At 55.4% G+C, this 21,289-nt stretch overlaps 1 protein-coding gene across 3 annotated transcripts; it reads left to right on the forward strand.

Moving 5' to 3' along the window:
• Positions 1-3,912: 3,912 nt before the first annotated feature.
• ROBO3 (roundabout guidance receptor 3) lies at positions 3,913-20,004 on the forward strand. 3 transcript variants are annotated; one of them, XM_059183790.1, is made up of 27 exons: positions 3,913-4,149; positions 7,276-7,602; positions 7,916-8,073; positions 8,578-8,698; positions 8,795-8,933; positions 9,215-9,342; positions 9,622-9,746; positions 11,367-11,538; positions 11,856-12,064; positions 12,290-12,371; positions 12,668-12,833; positions 12,998-13,164; positions 13,681-13,802; positions 13,994-14,219; positions 14,434-14,555; positions 14,800-14,971; positions 15,122-15,307; positions 16,298-16,321; positions 16,402-16,444; positions 16,647-16,786; positions 17,104-17,298; positions 17,454-17,592; positions 17,756-17,968; positions 18,332-18,483; positions 18,622-18,729; positions 18,938-19,105; positions 19,582-20,004. In XM_059183790.1, the coding sequence occupies exons 1-27, from the start codon at positions 3,990-3,992 to the stop codon at positions 19,788-19,790; spliced, it is 4,173 nt and encodes a 1,390-aa protein (XP_059039773.1). In that variant the 5' UTR covers positions 3,913-3,989; the 3' UTR covers positions 19,791-20,004. The 3 variants fall into 3 exon arrangements, with proteins under 3 accessions (XP_059039773.1, XP_059039779.1, XP_059039787.1); XM_059183796.1 differs by lacking the exons at positions 3,913-4,149; positions 7,276-7,602; positions 7,916-8,073; ... (11 more) ...; positions 14,434-14,555; positions 16,647-16,786 and having other exon boundaries at positions 14,699-14,971; positions 19,582-20,001; XM_059183804.1 differs by lacking the exons at positions 3,913-4,149; positions 7,276-7,602; positions 7,916-8,073; ... (14 more) ...; positions 16,402-16,444; positions 16,647-16,786 and having other exon boundaries at positions 16,062-16,321; positions 19,582-19,998.
• Positions 20,005-21,289: the final 1,285 nt, after the last annotated feature.

Genomic DNA, 21,289 nt, shown 5'->3' on the forward strand with positions numbered 1-21,289 from the left:
CGCATGCACACTGGGGAGACAGACAGTCGCAGTATTCAGTGTGAGATGGGGGGTTTGTCCTCAGACTGCCCTCCTGGGCAATTACATGCCAGCAACTTCATCCACCAGCTGGCACTCAGGCTTGGGACCACCAAGACCTCCCATATAGCCCCCAGCTTAGTCCCTGAAAACTCCCCATCACATTCTCTGGCCTGTTTGCTGGCACTAGGCCAAGGAAGTCGGCCTGGGGTGACTATTCTCTCCCTCAACACACACACACACACACACACACACACACACACACACTTCTTCCCTCTAGATGCCATAACCCTCTCAGAACAAACTATCTCCATCCTCTCTGCCTGCTGCTACTTTCTGCCAACTTCCCAACCTCCTCTTCTCTTCCTTACCCTTTTTATTTATTTATTTTTAAGATTTTATTTATTTATCTGACAGAGAGAGATCACAAGTAGGCAGAGAGGCAGACAGAGAGAGAGAGGGAAGCAGGCTCCCTGCCAAGCAAACAGCCCAATACGGGGCTCGATCCCAGGACCCTGGGATCATGACCTGAGCTGAAGGGAGAGGCCTTAACCCACTGAACCACCCCTCCTTACCCTTTTTAAAGTACAGACGGTACTATTGATGAGACTCTGGAAAAGAAGTGGTCTCCTGAAGTAGTAGAAGGGAGGGGCCCTGAACTCAACTCTGATTCTTCCTTCAGCCCAAGGTGGAAACTTATAAATTGAGTGGACCCCCAGACAAGGGCTTCCCGATTTCAATGCATACACTCAGAGTGTTGTATGTCTTATAGGAGCACCTACCGTCTACAGGTAAGGAAGTGGAGGTAGATGCAGGGAGTTACTTACTCTGTCTATGCAAGAGAGAGACTCCAGAGTTGTTATTCTGTGGGAGGGGAGGCAAGGCTGGTGAGGAGACAAATAGGAGGCAGACTGCTTCTAAAATGGCTTATGGAAACAGTCCAGAGAAAGGCTGGACTTGGAAAGGTGCAGGGCCAACTTCTCGGCTGCCCATCTGACCTTAAGAAAGGAAGGGAAAGAGAGGGCTGCAGAAGAACTGGAAGGGGTGACCCCTCTGTTTTCTCTCTGTTCCACCTCCTTCTAGGCCCAGGGCTCTCAGAACACTAGGGCAGGGGAAGGGAACTTGGGAGGTATTTATTTCCCAGTGTACCCCCAATTGAGTACACACCCCCTTTTGGCATTCAGTCTGAGTAGGTTTAAAGGGAGAGTATTCTAGAGATACAGAGGAGTACCGAGAAGGAAAGACCAGCGAGAAACAAGAAGAAAGGTAGGGGGGCGCCTGGGTGGCTCAGTGGGTTAAGCCTCTGCCTTCGGCTCAGGTCATGATCCCAGGGGCCTGGGATGGAGTCCCGCATTGGGCTCTCTGCTCAGCAGGGAGCCTGCTTCTCCTCATCTCTCTCTCTCTGTCTGTCTCTCTGCCTATTTGTGATCTCTCTGTCTGTCAAATAAATAAATAAAATCTTAAAAAAAAAAAAAAAGAAGAAGAAGAAAGGTAGGGACTGGAAAAAGAACATGCCAAGAAGGGGGGAGGTGTAGAGGGGGAAAAAGAGATCCAGACCAGGAGAGTCTAGGGAAGGAGAGTGGCCGCACTATTTGTCCGACCTCCAAACCAGGATGAGAGGGATTCGGAAGCAGCCTTGCCCGTGGGCTGAATTGCAGCCTCCGCTCAGGGAACCCTGAGCAAATACGCCCTGATCCCCACATAAAGGGCCAATTAACTGCGCTGTCTCTGGGAACAAATCCGCTAACAGGGTGACAAGCCCCTAGACGCTGGCAGGCCCTGTGTTTGCTGAGAGGCCGATTGGGAGCAAATCAGGGGATTAGGATGGGGCAGGAGCCACATGGTGGGATGCAGTTTCCTGTCTGCTCTCCGTGTCCTGCAGCAGGGCCAGGTGCCAGGACCCTGGATATCTGTCCAGGCTTAGCCTCTGGTGTAATGGAAGCTGGGTGACCCCAGTCAGCAGGAGACAAAACACAGGGTCCCAGAACCGGAAATCTGAAGCATCAGAGGAGAGAAGGTAGTACAATATCTCCTTATCAGAAGAGGAAATTGAAGTCCACAGAGGGGATGTCTTTCATTTGGCAAATAAGGGATTGGAAAGCCCTTCTGGGTGCATCATTCCTGAACTGATTGATTTTCTGGTGAGGGAAACCTATCTCTTACAGTCTCTTACCTGAATGCTGCCTGGCCCTGGAGCAAGGGACAGTGCCAAATCCCATATTTTAGTACCCTGGTGCATCAGAGAAAATGTGTTGCTAGCCCCTGTCTACACCGACTCATCTCAGCCTCAAGGTCAGGTCGGATTTAAGCCATTTGTGGGGCACCAGATCCCAAGTTCAGCACAGGCAGAGGGTGCTGAAAGAACAGCTCCCAGGGGCTGCCTCCCAGCAGGACCATCTCAGCACCCCAACCCCCTAGCACTTTTGTTTCCGGCTTTGGGAACTCAGTCCAGCGCAGAGCTGATAGGTGTAGATTGGGGGTGGAGTTCTGGGGCAAGCCTCCCCCTCTTTGACAAAGTGTCTGCTTCACTTGAGCACTGCCTGCCTGATACTTTGAACTCCGGGAATGTGTTTACTGTGGGCTCTGTGACCCGGTGGCATCCACCTCTCTGGATCCAGGCTTGTTCACCAGCCCCTCCCAGGTCAGAAGCAGCCACCCCAGGAAGGTGCTCTCATCATCCAGAGCCTGAAGACTGGACTAGAACCCCACCACTCAGCCATCAACATGGCTTTGCCCAGATAGATAGGCCAAGGTCTCTAGCTCTCCTTGACACCCCAATGCTATCTCCAGCCTAGGAAAGTGAGCAAGTGAGTGGGTGGTGGGGGACGAAGAGATTTTCAGGTAAAAAGAACTGCAGAAAACTCAGAAGCATGCTGGATGGAGAAGAGGGGATCGCGGTTTCTCCCCACTGCTCCGCATTGGAAGGACAACCTTTATCGGGTTTGAACGGTTTTGCACGAGTTTTGCATCAGGCCCTTCTCTTCTCTTGCACTTGCCTTTACAGAAAATATTGCTCTCTTTGTCTTGGTCCTGGCTATCTGCCTTCAGTCTCCTCAAGAAGGTAAAACAATTTAATAAACCACGTCAGAGCACAGTACTGTAAAAGTATGCAAATAGATGGCCCGAGGTATGCATATAGATGCTAAGTGCCCGGATTCCCTTGGGCCTGTCCCCTCCAGTTTTATCCTTGGTGAGTCTCCTGCGCGTACTACTAGATTAGAGCGTGTGAAGCAGGACTCCGGGTCAAGACACAGCACGCTGTCCCATGGTATCTCCGCTGTAAAACGGGCTACAGCGGGGTGACAGGTGGACGCGCCGTGCAGTTATTCTGCACCCGCCCCGGACTCCCGCGCTAAACCACTCCAGCCTCCAGCACTTCGCAGCTAAGCCCCGGGACTTGGGAGGAAATTGAAACCAGGGCTTTGAGAGGTGGTGGAACGTTCTTGGTCTTAGCCTAAGGGCGGGTAAAAGAGAGATGGGAATCCTGTTTTAAAGTCAGTCAGAAGGGCAAAGTCAGACAGAGCCTCATCCCTCATCTTGGCTGCTTTGAGAAAGGAGGGAAATAGCTGCGGTGTCCAAAACCCCGACCCGGGACGCGGGGCGCGGGGCGGAGACTCAACTCGCGCGCTACACGACTCGAGTCTCTGGCCCTGCTAGTGGCCATCCGGATGGGGATGGGAGGGTGGAGGGAGGCGGATTAATCCCTTAATTACGCCGTGATCGGCGTGGCACCTGCTTTCCGCCCGCCCAGCTCCCGGGGGACCGCGGCACTGGGGGGTGGAGAGAAGGACGAGGGAAGGAGGAGGGCACGCGGAGGCACGCACCGTACCCAGGCGCGCCGGCAGGAGAGCGGCACCGTGGCTGGGGCAGCGCGCAGAGGCTGTGGAGGGGCTTACGGCTCCCGGCCCGCGGGTCTCAGACCCAGGGGCTGGGCCCCGAGCCCCCCGCCCCGATCCCAGTTGGGTCGCGCCATGCTGCGCTACCTGCTCAAAACACTGCTTCAAATGAACTTATTCGCGGACTCGCTGGCGGGGGACGTCTCCAACTCCAGCGACCTGCTCTTCGGTCTCAACTCCTCGGTGGCGGCGCTCAACCACAGCCTGCTGCCCCCCGGCGATCCTTCTTTCAATGGTAAGACCCTGCCCCGTGGGGACGTCGGATCAAGGGATGGGGTAAGATGGGAAGGCGGCGTGGAGGGGGAGGCCAAAGCGCCCGTACCTCAAGATCTGGGACCAAGCGGAGCGCCCCAAGCGCCTCCTCGGGGGCGTGGGTGAGGACCAAGGAGGGATTTGGGGCTTGGAGACCCTGAGTGGGGGTATCGGTGGAAGATCCAGGGCTTGGGAGGAGATGGCTGTCAAATCCTTTGCTCTCCATCTGCGCAACCGACCCCCGCGGCCACCCCAATTGAGGAGAACCGTGGCTGGTGATGGGCAATACCGAGCTAAGAGGGGCCGGCACCCAGGGAGGGAGGGCAGAAGAGGGCACGCTGTCGTCGGAGGGCCGGGGCCACTCGGTGACCCCCCAGCTAGCAAGTTTCCCTCGCGCCCCCAAAGTTTTCCAAGAACTCACTTAGGACTTGGGTGAGGAAGCTGAAACGTTGGATGTGTTAGCTACAGAGGACGACAAAAGCGGAGCGTTTAAGGAAACTTTAGAAGTTTGCAGCTCAGAGGTGGAACTCACAGCCGGCCCACCCTGCAGGACTGCGGCGGGCGGGTTGTGCCGGCGGCGAGGTCGTTACCGCTAATTACGGTGATTAATAAATGACTGAGACAGCGCGCGCTCCCCTAGCGCGGCGGGGAGGCGGCCAGAGTTGGCCGCTTGGAGTCTGGGGAAGACGCTCGATGGCGCCCCCTGCCGGCCGCGTCGGAAATTCCCGCTTTCCCGGACTCCTTTGCCCAGGATTTCCCCTCTGGTTCCCCCCCCATCCCTTGACACCCACCCACTACAGTCTAGGGGCAGCACGGTCCTGGAAACTCGAAGAAGACGAAAAAGGAGACAAGGGCAATGTGCATGTGTTTGTGTGGGTGGTTCTCCAGGTGCTGAGGGAGGAGCCCCAGAGCTTCATTAGCATGATCATTAGCTATTCATTAGCTGCCTTCGGTGTATCTCCTGAGACGGGGAATGACAGGGAAGAAATTCCAGGGAAAGGGTGCCTGCAGCTGTGTGTACAGGAATTAGGGGGGAAGGGCCGACCAGAAGGATGTGGTATGTACGAGCCAGCAGGGCTGAAGAAGGTGGGAAGTGAGCTGGAATTCTCCGAATTCCTGGCCCCCCTTCAGGTTTCCAGGAGGTTAGGGGCAGAGCCCCTCTCCCAGACAGCACCGACACACCTCTGCACTCCCAGTGTTCTATCTAACAGTGTTGTCACCATGCAGTGTCTCATTTACACTTGAAAATGTAAGGAGGTTGATGGCCACATTTTGCCGCCGAGGTAACAAATTCAGAGAAGATGAAAAGTACCCCAGTGGTCACAAAAGCAGCATAAAGCTTAGCAGTAACAAACCTATTTCCATTACACCCTAAGGTTATGTGATGGGGGAGAAAGGAATATTAGGGTCTAATAGAATCTGATTAGGTACGGTGGGCTAGGGAGGAAGAGCCCCTAAATAATCAGGGAATTACCATATTTATAGAGCCTTCCCCCAAGCGCTTACATTCATTATGGTATTATGACAACCCTATCACCACTCCCATATTCAAAATAAACAGACTCAGAGAAGCTCCATAATTTGCCAAGTCTGTATAGCTAGGAAGTGTCAAATCTGAGATCTCAGCCCTACTTGGTTCCAGGACAATCCCTGAGCTCTTAGCTGCTCTACCGTGGCTCAGCATGGGGCTCTGCCTAAATTGGGACAGGGGTGGGATGCTGTAGAAGAGACAGCTGAGAAGCAGAGATTTCCATTTGGAAGGAAGGAAATCGAGAAAATTACTCCCTTCCCTAAGTGGGAGGGAAACTGATCTTGTCCTAGCCAGTTTAACTGTTCCTGGACGACCTCGGCAAGGGGCAACCCCTTCGGCTTTGTCTCCAAAGATCTTCTAAGAATAGGGGTGGGGCAATGAAACCCAACCCCACACCGACGCCTGGAGCTCAAGGTCGGGGGTGGGGGTGGTTTGGAACAGAGTGGGAGGGGCGCGGGCGGGGGGTAAGATAAGGTAGAGAACTGGAGTCGGGGTAGTCCTGGTTATGAGGACGCCAAATTATGCGAGGCAGCAGCGGCGCCTACTGGCCGCCGCGGGTTACAAATCCACTTGTGATGAAGTGGGAGTGTCTGAGCCTAATGGACTCGAGCATCCCGGATCCTAAAGCAACTGTGGAAGATGAAGCCCGCAGGAGTCTGCTGGCCAAGTAAGAGCCAATAGCAGACTGTGCAGGTGAACCGACTGGATGAAACAAAAGAAGGAATGGAGTCCCCTTCTTAGTTAGTGATTCAGGAAAGGAGTCCCCTTCCTAGTTAGTGATTCTTAGCCTTTCTCTGCTACATCAACCTGTAGAAGAATCTGTTGAAAACTCCGAACCTCTTAGAAAAGGAGCGTTATTCGCATTTTGCTACCATTTTCATTCAGTTCCTGGGGCTTTACGGGTTTCTCCAAGCATGATTGTCTGGGAGTCAGTAAGAGGGGTACCTGGCTGGCTCAGTTGGCAGAGCCTGCGACTCTTGATCTCTGAGTTATGAGCTCAAGTCCAACGTTGAACATAGAGTTTACTTAATAAAATAAATAAATAAACAAAAAAGACAAAGAAGCACTCTATGTCCATTCCCAGACTCCAGGTTAAGAACCTCTCCTAGTCCCAGACTTTAGTCAGATCACTCTCTTCTCACTTTTCCTAAGAGACCCCAGGCTGGCCCACCACCATGTGGAGGCCAAGGACCACGTGTTGGCTCTGGTGCTCTGCTTCAGGGAGTGAGGACAATCTGCGAACCAGTCGGTGTGGGAGACTGAGTACCCTTGGACTAGAGGAGTGGTCTACTTACCCCGACAAGGCCCAGTCATTCTCCACTTAACCTTGAGAGAGAAGGCTGCTGTCTTTAGGCAGCCTAGAAAGCCAGCCTAGGAGTTTGTGTCCTGATTAGTCTACTGATCTGCCTGTCTGTAAGCATATCCTTTCCAGCCCAAGAACGTGGAAGTGCCCGTCTGCCCAGAGGACCCCTTCAGAGGGAAGAGGGATGGGGGGGTGGGCAGACAAGGCTGTCTTTCTCTCTGAAACCTCTCCCTAATTTCCGGGTCAAAATGCTGTGTCAACCCCCCTGCCCTCAGCGTCAAGGGTCGAGCCAGAGGACGCGATGCCGCGCATCGTGGAGCAGCCGCCAGATCTGTTGGTCTCCCGAGGCGAGCCGGCCACGCTGCCCTGCCGTGCCGAGGGCCGGCCCCGGCCCAACATCGAGTGGTACAAGAATGGGGCTCGAGTGGCCACTGCACGCGAGGATCCGCGCGCGCACCGCCTGCTGCTGCCCAGCGGCGCCCTCTACTTCCCGCGCATCGTGCACGGGCGCCGCGCGCGCCCCGACGAGGGAGTCTATACTTGTGTGGCGCGCAACTACCTGGGGGCAGCGGCCAGTAGAAACGCCTCGCTGGAAGTGGCAGGTGAGTGTCGCCCTGTCTTCTGGTTGGTTCCCACCAGACGCGGGAAGGCCTCAGGTAATCCGATCAGGAACCAGCCCCAATTTCAGCTCCTTCAGCATCTTCTTTTGGGACCGTGACCCTAGGTGTCTAACCGTCCACGCGCTGGCCAGAGTATTTTTGCACCTGGGGAAGAGTTCGGGTCTGTGGTAATACACCCCTCCCCAAGACACTTCCCTTGTGTCCTAACCCAGTTGTTCATTTATTCCCCTGGTCATTCATTCATTCTCATTCTCTCTTTGTCTATGTCGTGTCCCGTCCCCCCCCCCCCCCACAGTCCTCCGTGATGATTTCCGGCAGTCTCCTGGAAACGTGGAGGTGGCAGTGGGGGAGCCGGCGGTAATGGAATGCGTGCCTCCCCGTGGCCACCCAGAGCCTTCCGTGTCCTGGAAGAAGGACAGTGCAAGACTCAAGGAGGAGGAGGGGAGGATCACGGTGAGGCGAGGCCTGGTGCCAGGGCTAAGGATCTGATGGGCCAGGGCTGGGGCCAAGGGCGTCTTGGCGCGCGGGGCCATAGGGTAAGGTGCCCTGCCTGTCCCAAAGGAGGAAAGAGTGAATCTAAGGGTTTTGGAGGGCCAAGGAGTAATGTCTTGAATATGATAAGATTTAAGGAGATTTAAGCACCTGGCATTAGCAGACCAGAGGCTGAGAGTAAGCTAGTAAGTGAGGGATAAGTTAAGGATGGATAGGATGGACTTGGAATAAAACAGGTGTGGAGCAAGAAGCCCCAGGAACTTGTGGAAGGTAGGCTGGGCTGTGGGAACAAACATAGACCTGAGGGCCCCTCCCCCCCCACCCTTGGGCAGATCACTTAAGGATTCCTTATCTGATAAGTGGGTCAATTTTTCTGGTCCTCTCACTGGGCTTACTGGGAGGATGAAATAAATAAATTTGCTTTGATGGCTACCGAAGACCAAAGTTACCATTATTACTCTGCAGATCCGTGGAGGGAAGCTGATGATGTCACATACACTCAAGAGTGACGCAGGGCTGTATGTGTGTGTGGCCTCCAACATGGCAGGAGAACGGGAGAGTGGGGCCGCTGAACTTGTGGTACTGGGTAGGCACAGGGAGTTTGCGGGTTACAGGGGTGTGCAGCCTGGGTAGTAAGAAGCCGTGCAGACCCCCTGGTGATTCACTCACTCCCGATCCACAGAGCGACCCTCGTTCCTGCGTAGACCAGTGAATCAGGTGGTCCTGGCCGACGCCCCCGTGGATTTCCCATGCGAGGTGCAGGGGGACCCCCCACCCCGTCTACACTGGCGCAAGGAGGATGGGGAACTGCCCACAGGCAGGTGAGAATCCCTCTCCTTCTGCCTGTAAGGAGACCCAACCGGCTCAAGAGCATACTGTACCCTAGAAAATGGGAAGGCAGACACCATCTCACTTGACGACACACAGAAACCTGTCTCCTGGAGACTGTGGCCCCTGCCGTATCTGTTCCCCATCTCATTTGATGGGTCCCTATTGAGGCCTACCTTGTCTTTATGTACCCCAATTGTGATGTCTATCCTGGGGGAGAGAAAAGGGGTCTGTAGCTCTGGCCAACCCAGCCTGGGGGTGGGGAGTGGAGCAGGTATGAGATCCGGAGTGACCACAGCCTTTGGATCGGGCGTGTGAGTGCTGACGACGAGGGGACCTACACCTGTGTGGCTGAGAACAGCGTGGGCCGCGCGGAAGCATCTGGCTCCCTCACTGTTCACGGTAAGGGCCTGCCTCAGACTGCCCGAGGCAGGGATGAGATGCAGGAACGTGGAGGACTGGGTAAAGAGAAGAACAAGGGAGAAAGGGCGGAGTGGGAGAGATGGGTGGGCCACTGGAGACTTGGAGGAGAGAAAGGAGGAGAAAGCTGAGCCTGCTTGAACAAGAGACGGGTATCGGCTCCCACTTAAGCCAAGCTTGGGCTTCCCTCTCTCTCCTGTTCCCTCAGTCTCCCTTCTGAATGCCTGACTCCCGGTTCCTTTATCCCCTCCCCCTTCCCAGTCCCACCCCAGCTGGTGACCCAGCCCCAGGACCAGATGGCAGCTCCTGGTGAGAGCGTGGCTTTCCAGTGTGAGACCAAAGGAAATCCCCCACCTGCCATCTTCTGGCAAAAAGAGGGAAGTCAAGTAGGTGGCCAGATCTGTGGGCCTTCCCACAGCTTCTCTTCTGGGTCTTAGCCCCCCTCCTTTTACATTCTACAGACTTCTCCTGGAGGCCCTGTTTTACCTTTGGTCCTCCCAGAAACCCTTGCAAGTTATTTGGGAGGCTTAAATAAGATAATGAATATAAAAGGCCTGGAGCATATTGAACACTTTAAAAAGAAATGATGTTAATATGTTTAGGTGGGAGGAAGCAGTCCTGTATGGTAATTCCCTGGAGAATCCTTCTATTTTTAAGCAAGGCTGCCCTGAAGATATAGCAAATCCAGCCCATACCTGGGGCCTGGGCTTTAATAAACTGCTCTGAAAAGTATTTACTCTAAAAAAGCTGCTCAGGGCACAGCAGGACTCGATCATCTACTTCTTTTTTTTTTTTTTTTTAAGATTTTATTTATTTATTTGACAGAGAGAGCTCACAAGTAGACGGAGAGGCAGGCAGAGAGAGAGAGAGAGAGAGAGAGAGAGAAGCAGGTCCCCTGCTGAGCAGAGAGCCCGATGCGGGACTCGATCCCAGGACCCTGAGATCATGACCTGAGCTGAAGGCAGCGGCTTAACCCACTGAGCCACCCAGGTGCCCTAGATCATCTACTTCTAAGGGACTTCCCCCAGGGGAGCTCACAGTCACCCCCCTGTGCAAACAAATTCCTCAATACACAAGCAGAATGAACATTCACCGAAGTTACAACATGAGTACCAAACGCTAGGGGAAGGGAATTTTGCTACTGGGAAACAGGATCAGTATAATCAAATAAGTGACTAATCCCACCCCAATGGACAACCAGTTCTTCTACTACCTCATTCCAAATCCACACCACGATTTTCCAACATCTTCTCCAGCATCTGGGGTTGCTGTATTTTTTTTTTCTCTTAAAGATTTTTATTTATTTATTTGACAGAGAGAGATCACAAGTAGGCAGAGAGAGAGGAAGGGAAGCAGGCTCCCCGCTGAGCAGAGAGCCCGATTCGGGGCTTGATCCCAGGACCCTGAGATCATGACCCGAGCGAGCAGATGGCAGAGGCTTAACCCACTGAGCCACCCAGGCACCCCTGGGATTGCTGTATTTTAATTAGATTCTTAAATGAGTAAAAATGCTGATGGTAGTAGAGGGTGGGAGTAGGGACCCATCAGGGGGTCAGCAAGGTGCCATTTACCTGTGACCCAAACCTCTTTCTCAACCTTCCACGTATCTATGTAACATAGAACCAGAAAGAAGGGAAAAATATTAAACCTTTATCACATAATGTTTTTAAAGATTTTCATAATTACTCATTTAATCCTTATAACTATCCCCTAAGAGCCAAATTTGGGGAAATCTGGGCTCAGGAGGGTTAAAGAACTTGCTCAAAGTTTCCCAAAGAATAAGTCATAAAGCAGGGAAGTGCACCCCAAAATCATCTAATAAAATTACCACATTTTTGTGATTAGATCTAACTAGTTGGCCCAAGGTCATATAACTGGCTGGTGGTGACAGGGTAGGAACTAGAACCTTAGGAATTCTCTGAATTCTGGGGTTGATGGGAATAGGGATCTTTCTCTCTGCCAGCTGCCTGCTCATTCCCTACCCTGGTTCCTTGCTCTGTCCCCAGGTTCTGCTTTTCCCCAGTCAGCCACTTCAACCCAAGGGGCGCTTCTCAGTGTCTCCCAGTGGCCAGCTCAACATTACCTCTGTGCAGAGCGGGGATGCTGGCTACTATGTGTGTCAGGCTGTTAGTGTGGCCGGCAGCATCCTGGCCAAGGCCCTATTGGAGGTAAAAAGAGGTAGGTACTCATGGAGATAGGCCTGGACCCATGGCCTAGAAGGATATAATGGCTTCAAGATAATCTGTTTTTCTTGGATTCTATATAATATGTCTGCAAGGGGAGGGGCACGTTCCTGAGACATGACCTTGACGTTTGGAAATCCACTACAGCAGCCACTGATAGGTGGCTGGTCCCAGGCAGAGACTCCAGATGGTTATCGAAGCCCCTCCGATCTCTGGGGGGAGGAGGAGAGAAGGAGCAGAGAAGGAAGACAAGGGGCTGGTGGCCTGAACCCGGGATCCTCTCCTGAGGTGCCCAAGTTCTTCCTCTCTCAGCCTCCTCCTTGGATGGGCTGCCTCCCATCATCCTCCAGGGACCAGCCAATCAGACGCTGGCACTTGGCTCCTCTGTGTGGCTGCCATGCAGAGTGACTGGGAATCCTCAACCTAGTGTCCAGTGGAAGAAGGATGGGCAGTGGCTGCAGGGGGATGACCTCCAGCTCAACCTCATGGCCAACGGTACCCTGTACATCGCCAGCGTGCAGGTGAGTTTCCCCCCCGGGGCCTGAGTAATGGACCATGGCCACACAGTCCACGTGCCCACCTCTCGTAAGTACCTGCGGGGACTCCCACCATCTCTACTTCTCTGCTCTCTGAGACCATGGAAAGTGGATCACGCCTTCCCCAGGCTTCTGAACAACACCCCCTCAACTCCCTTCACCCTACCGTGCTCCATCTCCAGTTTGCCAGTTCTCTACCCTCCCCTGCAGGAGACGGACATGGGTTTCTACAGCTGTGTGGCCAAGAGTTTCACCGGGGAGGCCACGTGGAGCAGCTGGCTTAGGAAGCGGGGTGAGTTTTGCCTCTGGCCCCTTGCTTTGCCTATAAAGCATCCAAACCTGCTTGGAAAGTAGTCAGTACCTCCCCAGGCCCCAGCACTGCTTGAGCTTCCAAATACCATGGCCACGGTGGTGGGGAGGAGGAGGACAGAAGTGGTGCGCTTGGGAGGCTGATGTTTAGTTCACTCCTTTCCCTTCTCCACTGTCACCACTGTCACAGATCCCCAGCTTCTCTGTGAAGGGGGCAGGTTACATGGTGGGGGCATCCTTTTCCTATCCTTCTACTTAAAGATTTTCTCCTCACTGCAGAAGATTGGGGAGTATCGCCAGAGCCCCCTACCGAACCCAGTATCCCTCCGGGGCCTCCCTCTCAGCCAGTGGTCACTGAGATCACCAAGAACAGCATTACCCTGACCTGGGAGCCCAACCCGCAGGCAAGGGCCACAGTCACCTCCTATGTGATAGAGGCCTTCAGGTATGGAGAAAGTTTTACATGCAAACCTGGAAAGTCAGAAGGGAATCTTATGTCCTTGTCTTGGCTTATGGTTGGGGGGAAAGCTTGGAAAGAACAGATGAGAGGGAGGAGACGGGTTGGGGGTCCCTGGCTCAGACAACTCTGTCACCCCATCCCGGTTGCAGCCAAGCAGCTGGCAACACATGGCGGACGGTGGCTGATGGCGTGCAACTGGAGACACACACAGTCGGTGGTCTGCAGCCCAACACCATCTATCTGTTCCTGGTGCGCGCTGTGGGAGCCTGGGGCCTCAGTGAGCCCAGCCCCGTCTCTGAGCCTGTGCGCACCCAAGGTGAGTAAGGTCAGAGTCCCCGGCTCAGGGATATGACACGAAACACTGCAGATCACCTCTCCCTTCAAACTATGACAGAAAGGCAGCTCTTCTCTGCTGTGCCCGCCTCTCCTGGTAGCCCAGCCCGGAATAGGTCACACCTCCCTCTCGTGGAGGGAACAGGAGAAGAGGAGAGAGGGGGAAATTCAGTCGTCTTGGCAGACCCTTACTTCTGAGCCTTTTACCCACAGATACTGTACCTTATTAGGACTAGAAGGAACCTTGGCAGGTTCATCTTCATGCTGGAGATGAGGAACTGAGGTCTCTAAAGTGCAGAAAGTAGGTTCATAGTAGCTGGACACCCACGCCCACCTCCAGAAGCTCTTCCCCTGACCAGCCCCCTCCTGATCCTGGGGTGTGCTCTGGGGTGCTAAGTAGTCCAGTCTGTGGGGGCAGCACAAGGTAGGATACAAGAACACTTTCAGTCTCACTCCCTGTCCCTGATGGCCCCTGCTGAGTGGGCTCTTTGGTCACTAGACAGCAACCCATCCAGGCCTGTGGAGGACCCATGGAGAGGACAGCGGGGGCTGGCTGAAGTGGCTGTGCGCATGCAGGAGCCCATAGTCCTTGGGCCCCGGACCTTGCAGGTGTCCTGGACTGTGAGTGTGGCATAGGGATGAGGTTAAGGGCAGGGATGATCATGGGGGCCATAGTGACCTCCAAGAATGGGTCCGGGAAGGGTGGGAGGCGAGTGCTGGGGAAGACAGGGTGAGTGGAGGATTGGCGGGGCCCAGAGGACTTCTGTGGTCCCTGTTTCTCCTTCTGATGTGCTTTGTCCTGTCTCCTACAGGTAGATGGTCCAGTCCAGCTGGTGCAAGGTTTCCGGGTGTCTTGGAGGGTAGCAGGTCCTGATGGGGGAAGTTGGACTGTACTGGACCTACAGTCCCCAACCCAGCAAAGTACTGTGCTGAGAGGACTCCCGCCAGGGACCCAAATTCAGATCAAGGTGCAAGCGCAAGGCCAGGAGGGGCTGGGGACTGAAAGTCCCGTCGTGACCGGGAGCATTCCTGAGGAAGGTAAGGGAGGAGGTGCACAGAGCTGATGAATGGACAGCAGGAAAAGGGGAGTGGGGAAGGATAGAAGTTTGCAGGGGAAGAGCAAGGGAAGCTGTGGGAAGTAAGGATACCTGATATTTCCGTTCCCAAGGTGGTACCTAGGAGTGGGAAGGTTGGGGCAGGAGGAGCAGCTGGCAATGACTGTCTTTCTCACCATACTCCACGGTGGGCACAGCCCCCAGTGGTCCCCCTCAGGGAGTAACGGTGGCCTTGGGGGGTGAAGGCAACAGCAGTGTCACAGTGTCCTGGGAACCTCCACTCCCTTCCCAGCAAAATGGGGTCATCAAGGAATACCAGGTACAGGGTTTTGGAAGGGACTGGGGAGGGGAGGGAGAGGGAGAAGCTAGGGGCTAGGATTAGGGAGAAGGGAACCTAGACTTTGGGGCTGGAGATGTGGTTGGGGAAGAGGAGAGAGCTTTCAAAGTATTCCCTCCAGGCTGAATGATGCCTGGCTAGCCCCCTCTACTATTCAGAGTTTCGAGTTTCCACGTGAGGCCAGGATCCCTTTTCAGACTCTAAACCCTGGTCTCGGACTCCCCAGATCTGGTGCCTGGGCAATGAGAGCCGCTTCCACCTCAACCGGTCCGCGGCAGGCTGGGCACGGTCCGCGGTGCTCCAGAGACTGCTGCCCGGTCTTCTCTACCGGACCCAGGTCGCGGCGGTCACCGGCGCTGGCGTGGGCGTGGCCAGTGTCCCGGTGTCGGTGCAGCTGCGTGAGTCCGGAGAAGGGGTGGGCGCTCAGGGCTGGGGAACTGGAGTCGGAGGGTCCTGGCGTAGCTGGGCCTACGGGGTCAGGGATGGCCCCCCTTCCTCGCTGCCGGGTTTCCAGGCTCCTGGTCCCCTCACCTCTCTGACCCCCACAGCTAACCCGCCGGAATCGGAGCCTGGGCTGGAGGTGGGCCGGGGGCTGGCGGAGCGGTTGGCGAGGGTGCTGCGGGAACCTGCCTTCCTCGCGGGCAGCGGCGCCGCCTGCGGGGCGCTGCTGCTCGGGCTCTGCGCGGTCCTTTACCGGCGCCGGAGGCAGCGCAAGGAGCTCAGTCACTACACCGGTGAGCGGCGCCTGGGGGGCGGTGCAGGCGGAGGGGCTCACTTGGGCGCTGGGGACGGAAAGGGGGGGCCTGGAATGGGCGGGGCCTAGAGATCCCGTCCCTTCCGAAGGGAGGCTGGCTGTCCCTAGAGCCGGACGGGAGGAGCTCGCAGCTCCGGGAGTGGGGGCGGGGTCAGAGGGAGGGGTGGCTCCCTCGAGAGGGACGCGCAGAGGGCACCGTCGTGCTGGGAGCGGGCGGGACTGGGGGGAAGTGGCAGGACCTAGAAGGGGTGGGACCTGAGTCTGGGAGAGGGATAAAATATTCCTCTAAGATGACTCGAGAGGAGAGCGGGCTTCGCAGTCAGTCTCAGTATAGAAGGGGCAATTCTGGAGGGGGCGGGGAGCTCTTTCCCGAGGGGCGGGGCCTACCAGGAGGGGGCGTGGCCAGGGCAGAGTATTAAAATGCGAGGCAGGGTCTGGGTGGAAAGGCGGGGCCCGCTGAGAAGAGCCGACTTGATTTCTGCTACTCCCTGGTAAGGGGCGTGTCTGGAGAGATTCTGAGGTCTCTTCGATCAGGGCTTCCCAACCTTGGCTACACATGGGAATCACTTGGGGAACTTTTTAGAAAAATACTTTTTTTTTTTTTTTTTAAGATTTTTATTTATTTATTTATTTGACAGACAGATCACAAGCAGGCAGAGAGGCAGGGAGAGAGAGAGGAGGAAGCAGGCTCCCTGCTGAACAGAGAGCCTGATGTGGGGGCTCAATCCCAGGACCCTGAGATCATGACCTGAGCCGAAGGCAGAGGCTTTAACCCACTGAGCCACCCAGGCGCCCCTAGAAAAATACTGATGCTTGAGTCCCACTTCTAGAAATTCTGATGAAATTGGTCCTGGGGTACAGGCTGAGTGAAGGAATTGGGACCGTGGCCAAGAAGGGGACAAGAATGTGGGTATTTCTGACCCTTTCTCCATTTACCCTCTTCTTTCTCCCATGGATTCCTTTTCGGAAGCCTCCTTTGCCTACACACCTGCAGGTAAGCTATCTCTGCTCCAGTGGGGTTCAGACCCCAAGTACGGGCCCTTCTCTCACCCAGTCTCCCCCTCATCTTCCCAGTGTCCTTCCCACACTCAGAGGGCCTCTCTGGAGCCAGTTCCAGGTAATCCTTGTAATCCATCTTCCAAGGACAATCCCCCTCCATCAAGCGACCATTCTCCTTCCTCCTCAGGCCTCCCTGCCACCTACTGTCTCCCACGTGCCACCCTCAAATTCACCATTACTGCCCTACAATTCCTGATTACTCTTAAATTCGCTAGCCTGTTCAGGCTCTGGGTCCCTAGCGTTCACGTGCTTTCCCTCAGGCCACCCATGGGCCTTGGCCCCGCCCCCTACCCTTGGCTAGCAGACTCGTGGCCCCACCCATCTCGAAGCCCCTCAGCCCAGGAGCCCAGGGGGAGCTGCTGCCCCAGCAATCCTGACCCAGACGACAGATATTACAATGGTGAGGAGTTCTAATTCCCTCAGTGGCACACCTGGCCCCCAACACCCTTCTCTCCTCTCCACCTCCTGGGGCACACTAAAGGGAGCCGAGGATTGCCAGTCTTCCTGAGGTTGGTCAGTCCTTGGGGAGGATAGGAGTTGGGGGACCTTCTCTCATGCCTAACCTTTACCCTGGTTTGGGAGGTAAGGTTTGGGTGGGGGAAGAAGTTGATCCAGCGGGGTCTCCTTTTGCCCTCCATTCTCCTGTTACCGCTATTTCTCTGTCTCTGCACCCTGTCCCTTGCCTCCCACCCTGGCCTCCCTCTTTCTCCTCCTCAGAAGCAGGGATCTCCCTGTACCTGGCTCAGACGGCCCGGGGCACTGCCGCCCCTACCGAGGGTCCTGTCTACAGCACCATTGAGCCACCTGGGGAGGAGCTGCAGACTTTCCATGGGGGTTTCCCCCCAAATCCCTCGGGGGATCCAGGCACCTGGAACCAGTATGCTCCTCCTGAATGGATCCAGGGGGACAGCGGTATGACTTAATCCCTAACGCCCCCATTTTAGCTCTGAGCAGAGCATCCCCAGGGAATATCCCTACCCTTCCCCTCTGAAACCCAGCCCAGCACCTTCTTCTGACATTTCTCATCTGCCTCTTATCTTGGTGTGTCCCCATCCTACCCTTCTCAGGAGCCAGGGGAGGCAAAGTAAAGCTTCTGGGAAAACCTGTGCAGATGCCCTCTCTCAGCTGGCCAGAAGCCCTGCCACCACCTCCCCCTTCCTCTGAACTGAGCTGCCTAGAGGGGACTGAGGAAGAGCTGGAGGGCGGGTAAGGCTGTGCCCTGTTGCAGATGTCCTAGACAGATGGGACGGCCAAGGGTCCCATGCAGGGGGAGGGCAGAGGTGCTAGGAGAGGAGCAGAGAGGGCAACCAGAAGTAGAAGGTATGGAGGCTACTCAGTCATCGCTACTCCCCTCCCTCTCTGCCCCCAGCTCAGAGCCAGAGGAGTGGTGCCCACCAACGTCTGAGCGGAGCCATGCGGCAGAGCCCAGCTCCAGTGGAGTGTGCTTGGTCCCTCCATCCCAAGGGGAAGCCCCCTCCCCCACATCTTCCTATGGACAGCAGTCCACAGCCACTCTTACCCCCTCACCTCCTGACCCTCCCCAGCCTCCCACTGACATTCCCCATCTCCACCAGATGCCCAGGTAGGGAGGTATATAGTGCCTTGCACACTATAGGCCCTGGGTACATATCTATTCTGTGGATGATTGGATGGATGGATGGATGGATCTGGGATACAGAGGTCTCATGACCGTGTCAGAGTGGAAGTGTGATTCGGGAAGAAACTTGACGCCTGACAAGGTCTCTCACTCCCTTCAGACTATTTCTCCATCGGAGTGGCTCGGCAAGCTTCAAAAACATGGCTCCCCTCATACTTCCCTAGCTTTCGAGCCCTGTGGGGGACAGCCTGTGCCTTATTCATTGGAGTATCTAGCACAGTGCCTGGCACATAGTAGGTACTTAGAGCTTCTTGAGTGAACAAATGCTGAAGCCTCATGTCATTGCAGGAGGGTGCCCCTTGGGCCAAGTTCCCCTCTCAGTGTATCCCAGCCCACTCTGAGTAGCCACGAAGGGAGGCCTGTTGGCCTGGGTGCTGGCACCACAGTCTCCCATCACCTCAGCCCCAGCCCTGTCCTCAGTACAGCCAGCAGTGCCCCAGGTGAGTCTGCAGAATGATCTGTCTGCCCCTACCTTCCCACAACACCCCCCCCCCCCCAGCTTGTTTCCTCTTCACCCTCAAGCCCCTTTCCTGATCGTCTCTCATACCTGCTCTTCTCCCCGTCTGCTAATGCTACAGGGAGAACCCGGCAGGTGCCTGGGGAGATGACTCCTCCACTTCAAGGGCCCCGTGCCCGAATCCGGAAACCCAAGGCTGTTCCCTATCGTCGGGAGCACAGTCCTGGCGGTGAGGGTGCCATGGGCCATGACAGATGGTGACAGTAGGGGGACTAGGCAGGAAACCAAGGGTGAGCTCTGGGGGCTGGAGGAGGGAGCAGGTGAACCTAAATCTTGGGCCGTTCAGTCGCAGCCTCCTGGTGCCAGGGAATAGGAGTGGGAGAAAGATCCGTGTCAGGTGAGGTGGGAGAGTCTGCTGAAAGCCGGTCTCTCCCCAGACTTGCCCCCACCACCCCTGCCACCACCAGAGGAAGAGACAAGCTGGGCCTTAGGGCTGAGAGCAGCAGGCAGCATGTCCTCCTTGGAACGGGAGCGGGAGCGCAGTGGGGAGAGGAGAACAGTGCAGGCTGGGCCTCCAGGGGCCCAGCGGGGTCCCCACCTGGATGGTAAGGAGGGCCAGGGCAGGCCAGAGGGTCACTGCTACACCAGAAGGGGGCACCGGAGGCTAATTGTGTAGTATAGACCCTGCCATCACAGGGCTCTGAAATTTTCAACCCATCTCACCCCTCACCTTCCTTTGGGTTCATGCATTTGGTCCAAACCTACACTTGTCTCTGTAGCTCTCTCTGAAAAAAATCCCCTGAAGTTCCCCAGTTGTGTAACTTCCCAGGACTGCAGCCCAGATGAGGGAAGAGTGGGGCTGGGTGTTCTGTTTGGGAGTTCCTGATGCGTTTCTGAGCATGCGTTATGTCAAGGCCACGTGCTGGTCATGCTGTTTCTCCTCAGTCCCCAGGATGGCCTGAGCACCGTGCCGGCCGTCAGCAATTCTCAGAGCTGGGATTGAGACCAAGGTGGCCCAGTGGGCAAACAGGGACATTCTGTTCTCTGCCTGGGCCCGGCTGCCCTTCTCTCTTGTGTGCAGAAGAAGCCTGGCTCCCCTACAGCCGGCCGGGCTTTCTGTCCCGGGGCCAGGCCACCAGCACCTGTTCCACAGCAGGCAGTAACTCTTCCAGAGGCTCCAGCAGCTCTCGAGGCTCCCGGGGCCCTGGCCGGAGTCGGAGCCGGAGCCGGAGCCAGAGCCAAAGGCCGGGACAAAAACGTGGAGAGGTGAGGGCTGGGGTGTGCAAGTGATGGGAGTAGAAGGCTAGGCACGGTGAGCCAGGGGTGACTGAAAATAGGAAGAGAAAGAAAGGCTTTCTAAGCTAGTGTCCAAAGGAGGGGACCCAGTGACTGAAGGGGGAAGGATCCTGGAGAACAGGTGACAAAGGTGAGGACAAGGTCATACTGAGAGGAGCCTGGCCTCCACAGAGGAGAGTGGGTTCAGGAAGGACTGAGGAAGAGAGGAGGCCCGACCCCTCCCACAGCCTGCTTGTCCCAGCCTAGGGCCTTGCAAACCAGCCTCTTTCTCTCTCTAGGAACCAAGATGACCCTCAAGGAGGATACCAATCAGGAAATCCACAGGGAAGGGCTTGTCCCTGGGCTGAGGAGCCGCCCGAGAGCCCCTCCCCCTGGTAAATGGGGGTGAGCAGAGAGGAGCAGGGGGAGGGTCTCTTCCCTCCCAGCAATGATGCTTAGAAGCTAGAAAGCCAGGTCTTCCCTTTCTATCTCAACCTGAACCTCATTTGTAAATGTGACAATAAAAAGAGTCTGATCGGAGCCCTGGACCCCGCTTGTCTAGTTTCACGCAGGACATGGGGAAGAAAGGGGCTGCGAGAGGATGTAGATCAAGGCACAGAGTAGCTTCCATTTCCTTTTGAACTTCCACAAAAGCCAGAGGTGAGGACAGGGGTCTGTCTTGCCTCCTGAAGGAGCTGAAACCCACTGAAGCCCAGTTAAAGGAACTTTCCAAACGACCAACAGTGAGAAACGTCCCGCCTTCAGACAACCAAGCCAGGTCCTCCTCGGGTGTCCTCTCCAGTGGTCTCTTTACTCTCCTGTAAGGAAATATGCCCCTCACAATAATAATAATTCTTAAAAGATTCAAACAGGGGTGTCCGGGTGGCTTAGGCCCTTAAGCATCCAACGCTTGAGTTCGGCTCAGGTCAGGATCTCAGGGTGGTGAGAAGGAGCCCCGCTTCCAGCTCCGCACCCATGGGGAGTCTGCTTGTCTCTCTCCCTCTCCCCCTCTCTCTGCTCCCCTCTGTCCTCCCTCCCCACTCTCTCTTTAAAATAAATTTTAAAATTCTGTGAACAATTTTTTAAAATAAAACTCAGAGAATGGGGTTGATGGGGGAATCCCCAGTCGACAAAGGAAAACAGGCTTTTTTCAAATTCCCTGACCCCCTCACAGAGGGTGTGTACACAGGGAGACCTCTAGGCAGGCCCAGGTGTGACTGGTTTGACTGGCATAGAATTTTTGGAAATTTTGGCCTTGAATGCTACAGTGCACATGGCTCCCTCCCCCACAGCCCATGCCCCCGAATGGTTTACTGAGCTTTTGTTTCCTTCTGACATCTTCACCCCCAGGCTCAGGAACTGCCCTGGCCTCTCATGGGATGGCCACTTGCCCCGGCCCCTACCCCAAGCCCAGGCTCTGGCCTCCCCTGCCACTGTGACCTAAGCATGCACAAATCCCTTTTTCTCCATTGGTCTGGCAAACAGGGTTGGAATGTTTTCAAAAGGAATTTTAC

Source organism: Mustela lutreola, chromosome 1 (assembly GCF_030435805.1).
Source record: "Mustela lutreola isolate mMusLut2 chromosome 1, mMusLut2.pri, whole genome shotgun sequence".
NCBI classification, from domain to species: Eukaryota; Metazoa; Chordata; class Mammalia; order Carnivora; family Mustelidae; genus Mustela; species Mustela lutreola.

Bases quoted from the DNA above. Each gene is read 5' to 3' on its own strand.
- ROBO3 (XM_059183790.1), top strand. From the start codon at position 3,990: ATGCTGCGCTACCTGCTCAAAACACTGCTTCAAATGAACTTATTCGCG. The intron at 12,065-12,289 runs GTGAGTTTCCCC...CCTCCCCTGCAG, and splicing joins TGTACATCGCCAGCGTGCAG to GAGACGGACATGGGTTTCTA. The intron at 18,484-18,621 runs GTGAGTCTGCAG...CTAATGCTACAG, and splicing joins TACAGCCAGCAGTGCCCCAG to GGAGAACCCGGCAGGTGCCT.